This window comes from Hypanus sabinus, chromosome 8 (assembly GCF_030144855.1).
Source record: "Hypanus sabinus isolate sHypSab1 chromosome 8, sHypSab1.hap1, whole genome shotgun sequence".
Taxonomy (NCBI): domain Eukaryota; kingdom Metazoa; phylum Chordata; class Chondrichthyes; order Myliobatiformes; family Dasyatidae; genus Hypanus; species Hypanus sabinus.
The window spans coordinates 71,878,761-71,888,356 of NC_082713.1; the positions used below are offsets into that span (position 1 = coordinate 71,878,761).

The window sequence follows — 9,596 nt, forward strand, 5'->3', positions numbered from 1 at the left end:
CCCCATCTGACTTTAAATACATGTCCTCTGGTATTAGACAATTCAACCATGGGAAAAAGATACTGGCTGTCTACCTTATCTGTGACTCTTGTCATTGTATCAGTTGCTTCCAAGATGGCACCAGTGAACCAAAGCAATGTTCTGCATTTCTAAATGTACCTCTTTTGAATTAGTCTCAGAACAACCTGCAGCATATAACGTAATTGGTTGTCTTTTGCACACTGATTGTCCATCCTGCTGGTGCAGTCTTTCATTGATTCTGTTATGGTTATTGGATTTATTCAGTATTTATTGAATCTCAGGGTTGTATATGGTGACATACTGTTTCTGAATTTTGTTAAAAATTTATTTTGAAGTTTTAAACCTCTATCAGATCTCTGCTCTTCCTCCACCAGTCTAGAGAAAACAACCAAAAAATGTCCAGTCTCCCCTTATAGTACATACGTTTTGGCGCGTGGCCAAGTGGTTAAGGTGTTCATCTAGTGATCTGAAGGTCGCTAGTTCAAGCCTTGGCTGAGGCTGCATGTGAGGCTTCCCTTGGACAACATCGGTGGCGTGGAGAGGGGAGGCTTGCAGCATGGGCAACTGCTGGTCTTCCATTAAAAAAAAAGCATTGCCCAGGCTTGTACCCTGGAAACTTTTCAAGGTGCAAATCCATGGTCTATTGAGACTAATGTAGGCCTACATACACATAGTACATGCCCTGTAATCCAAGCAGCCTCTGGTAAACCTTTTCTATGCCCCCTCTAAAGTCTTGACATCCTTCTGATAACAGGGCAGCTAGACAACACAACAACACTGACTACTCACCAGTCCTGAAGGACCTCATCTGTGGCTTCACAGGACATGGAGATAATTGTTATGGCACAAGCGATCTCATTTCTTGCCACTCTAAATAACCTGGCATATATCTGATCAGCCCTGAGGTCTTATCCACCTTAATGTTCTTTAAGTGATCCAACACTACCTTTTTCTTTAACTCAAAATTAGCACGGTCCACACTAATCTCCCTATTTACACATCTTTCTCCTTGGTGAATGTAGATGCAAAGTATTCATTTAGAACTTCACCCACATCCTCCACCACCAAGCACTTGTTCCCTCCTTTATCTTGAGTGGTTTCACTCACTCCTGTGTTACCTGTTGCTCTAGATGTACTTGTTGAATGCCTTGGGATTCTCTTTAATCCTACTTGCAAGGACTTTTCATGGCCCCTCCTGTTTTTCCTAATTCTCTTTATTGGCTTCTTTATAATCCTCAAGAGCTCTGTTTGATTTTAGGTCTCTAAAATCCTTTCTCTTCTTGATTAAATTCATCACCTCTCAACATCCAGGTTTCCTTCAGCTGCCACCTTTGTCCTTCCTTCTCACTGAAACATGCTTGTCCTGCACTGTGTACATGGGTCTGAAACATGCTTGTCCTGCACTGTGTACATGGGTCTGAATCATGCTTGTCCTGTACTGTGTACATGGGTCTGAATCATGCTTGTCCTGCACTGTGTACATGGATCTGAAACATGCCTGTCCTGCACTGTGTACATGGATCTGAAACATGCTTGTCCTGCACTGTGTATATGGGTCTGAATCATGCTTGTCCTGCACTGTGTACATGGATCTGAAACATGCCTGTCCTGCACTGTGTACATTTAAACGCTCCACACATATCAGATGTGGACTTCCTCAAAAATAGCTGTTTCCTATTAACAATCCCTAATTCTTCTCTAATAATTCTCATAATTGCCCTGCTCCAACTTAATATTCTCCAGCAAACTCATCCTTATCTAAAACTTAAGGAGTTATGATCTCAGATCCTTAACAGTTTTCCCACTGAAAGGTCAGTCTACTGTTTCTGATTTCTGCTCCTATAAACAAGTAGGTCCCTGTCTCATAATGAGACAGCACCAGACTATTATGTCGGAGTGGAAACTGGCAGACTTAGTCATGGCAAGAAAATGAATTTCAAAGCTCATCTCAGATATGGTACCAAAGCTGTCAAGTTCGGATCACTTTCAGAGATTGACAGGGAAAGAGATGGAGTCAATGGCTTGGCAACACTATTTCTGACAGGGAGCATAGGTGGTGGCCTTGATCTTTCCAATACCCAGTTAGAGGAAGTTGCTGCTCATCCAGCACTGGATATACGATAAACATGAGAAACTGGATAGAGAACTCACAAAATTTGAAAATTATGAATCAATTGATGTTTGCTATTCAATCAACAATACTATGTAATGTACAAATTATCCACCGGTGAGTTTTGATTCCAATGGGACAGTTTGCAAGTTTGTATTCAGATTTAAGTATTTGTTAAGTAACAATGAGTTTTATTTATCAAAATAATAAACTGTAAACACTGAACTAAAATTTTTTGACTCTTACTCAAGTGCAGCCTAATTTGTTGAGCGTTTCCAGATGTTTCTGTTTCAGATTTCCAGTTGGAAACACAAGGGCATTTTATAATTATGTTTTGAAGCTTATGCTTTGCTCTGACTACTTCTACTCAACAGGGAGTCATCGGCTAATGCCTCACTCAGTCACACATACAGTACATATACTAAGGAGCTGCATATCTCAGTATACTCAGTACACATCAGCTCTGGAGGTAAACAAGCAGGAATTTGGTGGGAATTCAAAGACATTTATTTTAACTGTAGTTTGCCGGGCTGCCAAAAGTAAATGCGTTTTAGTGCCTGAGTTCTTTGAAAAGTTGCTCAGCCTTTTATCAGCGCTGAGCAACTTTACAAAGAACGTGACATCTGCTAATCATTTACAGAGTGGAACAGCACAACCTGTCAATGTTAATCTGCTGTTATTTGCCCACAATCTCCAGGGGTCAATAGATGTCTTTGAAGACATGAAAGTAAAATGTATTTGACTTAAAGCATAATCAATTGTTATTACTGGTCATTGAAACTATGCATGGTGGCATAAAAGTAGCTAGTACACTTTATTTGAAGACGTGTGAAATACACTTAAGGAGACGAAATAAGACAAAGGAGTACACAAAAAAGGTGGGTGATTCACAACTACAGAGAAGCAGAGAATCTTAGAATGCAGATCCATAGATCACTAGAACAGGTAGATAATGTGACTAAGAACCGATACAAGGTAATTTGTCTGTACTGACTGAAACATTAAAAGGCAGGTGATGATGTTAGCACAATGTGATCCCATCACCCGTTATGTCTTCTCCTCGGCAACTCCACCTCTGCTTTCCATGGTGACCACTCTTCCCATAATTCGTTGGTCCTCTCAACCTCTAATACATCCCTACCCATCCCCTGGCACTTACTCCTACACCACATCCCTCAACACCCTTCAGGGGTCAAAACAACTCTTCTCAGGGCAGTTTTCTCTCCATCAACAGGACCAAGCACAGACACAGCAACCGCTCCGTCCACAAGAGCCATCTTGAGCTTGAACTCGTTTCCATTCTTACACCATCCTGTATGTTCTTGACTTTCTCCATTGTCACGGTGAGGCCAAACACAAACTAGAAGAACAATACCTCATTATTCTGCTTGAGTAACCCATGCCAAGTGATACGAACATTTAATTTTCCATTCTCAAGTAACACCGACCTCCTGTGTTCCTTACAATTCCATCTCAATTCTCTCTCTCTTTATTTGCCTTTTTATTTTCCATCTTTCCATCACTGGCACATGTATCCATCTGAATTTCTTTCCCTTACTTACACCGTCTATCCCCTCAGCCACATGATTCCATCTGCCCACCATCCTTCCCTTGTCTACTTTGACATTACCTTCCAGCCTACGTCTGTCTTTCCCTTCCCTCTCTCCACCTGGCTTCATCTGACCTATGTTTTTATTATTATATGTTTCTAGTTATTCGCTAAAGGCCTCTGTTTTAACTTTCACATTCCTCCTCCTTCCACAGACTCCATCTTCTTATCAACTGCCTCCTTACCAGGCTCCTCCTATCAGCTACCATCTCATGCCTGACCTCACCCTTTCACCTCTTTATACTGACGATCTTGCCTCCGCACTCGTGGTCCTGATGCAGTGTTATAACCCTGTCTACTATCACTGATGCTTCCTGACCTGTTGAATTCCTCCAGCAGTTTCCTTTTAGGCTCCAGATTTCAGTGTCTCTTTGATGCTGGAATTTGAGGCCATGACTACATTTCTGCACACAGTTATTCCATGCAAGAATGCGGAGAGGAAATGAGATTTGTGAGGATGTTGGAGAATCCTGGTTCTGAGGAGAGACTGGAAGCTGAGGGTGTTTTCTTTGAAATGAGGAAGCTTGCGGGAGGTTTGATGAAATCATTTAAAATCTTAAGAAGCCTAGACTGGATGAAAAAGAGGGACAGTCCTATTTCTTTCACAGACAGATAAATAATTAGGAGTAATAAATCTATCTTAATTAATGAAAGAATAAGAAGGGAATAGAAGAAACACCATCCAAAGCAATGAATGGCAGACTGAAACTCACCATCTGAAATTCTAATGGAAGCAGAAAGCCCTAATGCATTAAATGCATTCATATGACCACTTAAAGAGTCATAGTCTAAAAACCAAAAGGCCAAGACCAAGGAAGTGAGTTTAAATTGTGCTGTCTTAACCAGGATGTAACAGAATGCCATCAACGGTCACGTTGCATAGTCTTCTTCTGTATAGTAAATTTCTGAATCACTCCTATCCTGCACTTACTTTTTCATATCCACTGTTGTTACATTGAATTTAACCCCTTTCAGCCACAAAACCATGAATAAGCGTTGGCAAAATGGACAGTTTCCAATGTTCTCTCCATCAAAACTAGCCTAGCGGAAAGAGAAAAAGAAAACATGAAGCCCAAGTTCTCAGTAAAGTATACACTGTATTATAATTCAGCAGTTAATACAATATGCTCAGTAGTACTCCATTCACTGGAGTGAAAACTGTGCTGATCACTCAACATCAGGAACAGCCAAACTTCCTTTGTAGTTACCAACAAGTCTAACAGGAAAGGATGATGAACTGGCAATTTCCATTACATTCAGATATCTTAAAGTGTTTCACAATGAAACACAAATAGCATTTCAGTGTTTGTGACAGTGAAATGTTCTCTATATAAGGTAAATTTGCAAGAGCATGAAATCTTATTGTTTCTTAAAAGAAATTAGTTACTTAAATGAGTCAATTGGCCAGACTGCGGAAGGTATAAAAATGGTTCCAAATTGCCTTCATTCAAAGGACCAGGCCCGAAGATGACATACATGAAACTTCACCAAATTGCAAAGATATGTAAAAACTTCATTCTTTTACAATGCTTGGCCTAATATGAATTTCTAATTAATTAACATAAAAATCATCTAGTAATATTCCAATCAAAAGAGGTAGAAATTATTTCTGGTGATCCAACTGTATTAATGATGTCAAGGCTCGCAACAGACCAGTTATTTTAAGTCTTTTTCTTAACACAGTAAAAATAATTATCCATATTCTAGAATTTACAGCTGGAATTAATTTTTTTATCATTTGGCATGAGAACGTATATCTGAAATAACAAGGTCTTGGAGTTCTACATTCTGACACTCTGTCTTTCAAGATAAGATGCTATATATGTCATAGAGGAACTGCCAAATGACCATCAGGAAGAGGTTGATAAAATTCACTAATGACTTTTCAAAGTATGGGAAGCCACGTATCCAGTGGGGGCAAGGTTAAGCTATTTTGTTGCCAGCACTCCAAAGAACAATGATAGTACATTTATTGATTAATTCCATGTCGGATAGAGCATCCTGCTGCTTGACTGTCATTTAGGCCAAAGTGGTACTCACCCTCATAATGTACACATCAAGTTGTCTAACTTTGCACTCAGTGAAGAGTAAAAACCATTTTTCTCCGATGGATCATTGGAAAACAGAACAGGAATTTTAAGAGAATGGGCAAAAAAATCTAAGAATACAGAAATATATTTGAAAAATAGATTACTTAGCCTGTCACATCAGTCCTTTACTCAATGGGATTGTGGCTGATATGTAAGCAAGTTCTCTGCATTCATTGTTTTGCTATACTCTTCAACACCTTAACTTTGTGTCTGAGGTTAAAATGGAACAATTGATCTACTATTGGTTTCCATTCTGAAATAGGATTCCAAAGTCCCTGCTCCTTTTTTATGCAAAAGTATTACCCCACTGCACTGAAAGGCTTGGCTCCAAGTTCGGATCATGTATGCTCGACTATGTCCCTCCTCCATCAGAACTAATTTATTCCAATCTACCCTATCAAATCGGTTTGCATTGGGAATTTCAGTTAAGTCATCCTTGCACTTTTTTCAGTGCCAGTGAGTAGAACCTATTATTATTATTTTTGTGTAATCTCTCCTCCAGAGTACAAATATCATCCTGGTAAAACAAGGATTTTAGAGCACATAAATTATTATTAAAGACACTGGATTAGTATTAAAGATACTCTGTTTTCTGTCTCATCAACCTCAGCCAACTCTTTAACTCATTAAAATATTTGCCTTCATTTGCTTAAGTTTCAACTTTCGCTCAGTCTTTCAGAGGGCTCCTCAAAAGATCCATTCTGGAAGTGCATATAGAAGACATGTATTTATGTTTTGTTGCCCAAAATTCTACCACTTTGTTTTCAAAAAAGACTTGTTGAACATGACATCAAATTTATAAATGCAACATTTTACACTAAACAATTTTATACTGAAAACTTTCAAAGCATTTATTCAATCTAAACTTATGTATGGCTTCCAATAATACTGAAGGCAAGTGTTAAGTAAGCACACCCCTTTTACCCCCTCTTAGTTTTCACTATTTTCTAAACTAAGAGAGAATTGAGAACACTAGAAAATTATTACTTGAACAATTTCATTGCTTTTATCTACTTCCTTAAACTATAGAATCCTGAGGAGGTGGTGTAATTTTTTCAAGATCACCCTTAATTTAATTACATTAATTGGTATGGAAGTCTGTTTTGAAGCATTAGTTTTAATGTCAGGAATGTTATCCTGTCTTCTCAATTGTGAATATCGATGCAATGTATTCTATGATTGTTACTGTTCGTATGTTCGTCCCTTCATTTCCAATGTCGCCATTGCCCATATTTAGAAGTCCATGTTGCTGACTAATATTGTCCTTCTAAAGTAATTTAAAACACTAAGTTGTGAGCTTTGTTTGAATATCCCTCTTGGTAACTTACTCTGCTGCTTTTTTGTTCTCTATCCCTCATTCATAAAGAAGCGCAATAGTTTTGTCTTTTTGAAATTTCTTTTTATGTTGTCTTTTATCCCCTTCTCTGACCAAGGCAGTTGATTTGGCAAGTAAAGCTCATGCCCTTTGAAGGTGTACTATGTAATTGTAAGTCTTTTTTTATTGAACTCCTCTCAGGGTCTCATTGCTACTTAATTCATGAGCAGATTTTCACAATCTCAGCCTTAGTTGTATCTAAAGTGTTCACAGCATGTTGACACTTACTGCTTTAAAACATTACATTGAGCTTGATCAGGATATGATCACCATTAAATGGAGGTCCACATTAAGTAAATATAAAATAGAATAGTTGAGTTATTCATAAGTAACTTAGCATAAGCATGGGCACTTGCAGACTTTACCAGAAGAAAATGACAAGAAACCTTCTCGGAGTTTATTTGTTCAGATTCCTACAGGAAGAGCGTTTTCTGGAATCTGCTTTAAAATCCACTACAACTTTGCAATATTGTTTAATACTACATCCAGGAGCTACAACATTCAGCATTCAGTTAACATCTTTGTGATGACATGAGTAATTGAATCATTTGAAGCGCTGGCCTCAGCGGTGATGCTTTTTAAATCTCCTATTATTTACAGTCAGGAAAGATCAATAATAATATCAGGAACCTGATTAGTTCTGTTGGAACCTGCGTATAAAAAGCTATGCACTCAAAACTTCAGGAAACTGGTATGGAATGTACGGAAAAAACAGGGTGTGGTCAATGACTGCCGAAATTAAAACAGGAAATGGGAAAATCCTGGCTTAGCTAATTTATTCACGATGGTGGTAATGAATCACAATGAGACTTTCTGTTAGTTATGGGCTGGTTCACAGAGTCAACCCAGCTTTCACCCTGCCCGATCACTTACTTCAGTTTTTCAACAATTTCTGCCAGTCTGCACTGCCTTTAAGACTTCTGATTCAACAAGAAAATAGGGACGAGCGATCATATTGCACTGCAATCATATATTCATGTAATATCACTGCATTAATCATGCAAAACTTCACTCTCCGTATCAGCTTCCCAGTCCATACAGAACGTGAAAGAAATCTAAAGCTTGGCACTGTACAGATCCAAAATGTAAATATGGCATTTCTCTTTATTGATTATTAGGCAGAACCTTTTAAATATATTGTTATATATCAGTCTAAATTCATTAAAATTTAGGGGCAATAAAAGTAAAAAAACAATATATTAATACAAACGTAATCTGAATAAATAACATTAAAATGAAACAAAAACTAAATGCATAAACTAAGAAAAATGAATCCACTTTTGATTCAACCAACAGTCAAAGATCTTGAATAACTTTGTGGAAAATAGAATCATCGGCTATTTACCTTAATGAAGAGTTCAATGTTTGGGGCTTTCTTGCCAGTTCCTTGTTTGGCCATTGTCAGAACGAAGATAAATTATCAAACAAGCTGTGCAAATGTAAGTTAAGTTTTCATGAATTTCAAAAGAAATTAGAAGTTCCGAACAAGTAAAAGCAGACTTTCTGGATATCGCCAGTTACCCTTGAGCTCTCCTTGAGGTACAGATCACAGAGAAATAGCAATACGCTGGGGTGTAACATCCTGCCTCTCTTAACACTTCCCTCAGTTGTAATCAGAGGGTGGCCAATGCCTCTAACTTACAAGAAAGAAAACAACTATGACACAGCAATACCTCAGCATCACTTACAGTAAAGTAACAGAGCAACTAGAGTAGTTTAGGAAAAGCACAATCATGTAAGACATTCATTTAATTAATGTGTTTTTCTATTAATACCATTTAACCTTACAAGATCACTATAACTAGCCATTAATATTTAGAATGGAAACTCTCATATAAATTTTAGACACATTAAGCCCAATTATATTATATTCTATAAATAACTATTTGTGGAATATGTCACTAAAAATAGAAATTTGAACTTTATTACATTCCTGCTGAGTGTGCCTAGCCTAGACCACAGGGTGTGGGAGTCTTATAGGCAGCCAGACAGAAATGCCCCTGGGAATAATCAAAATTGATATGGCAACAGATCAAGCAAATTCAAGGAAACCATCACCTGATTACATTTAACACTTCTGGTGAATCAGTAGCCCTGCATGTAAACATCGATTAGAGAAGAGGACAGGCACCGAAAATGCATTGAGTTGTATTCTTCAGTGACCAAGAATAACTTGGTGGCACCGCCAAAGACTGAACCTAAAGTACAACCACCAAAATGGGGTTTTGGCAGATAATAAGTGAACTGATAAAACAAGGACCTGCCCCTGAACTCAATGATCTACCTTTATAAGCACACAGGTTTATGATGATATTGGCAGGAGTGAAACTCAACAATGCTGGTGGAACTGAAATGAAGATGAAATATTGTGAATGCCCTTTAAAACAACTT

General features: G+C 38.0%; 1 protein-coding gene across 1 annotated transcript in view; it reads right to left on the minus strand.

Annotated features, from left to right (window-relative positions):
• clic2 (chloride intracellular channel 2) overlaps window positions 1-8,796 on the minus strand; it is a 30,713-nt gene extending 21,917 nt beyond the window's left edge. Inside the window, exons 1-2 of the mRNA XM_059977327.1 lie at window positions 8,551-8,796; window positions 4,672-4,781 (exon numbers count right to left, since the gene is read on the minus strand). Coding sequence (XP_059833310.1) covers window positions 4,672-4,781; window positions 8,551-8,604 — 164 coding nt within the window. The 5' untranslated portion in view covers window positions 8,605-8,796. The remainder of the gene's footprint in view (window positions 1-4,671; window positions 4,782-8,550) is intronic.
• Window positions 8,797-9,596: the final 800 nt, after the last annotated feature.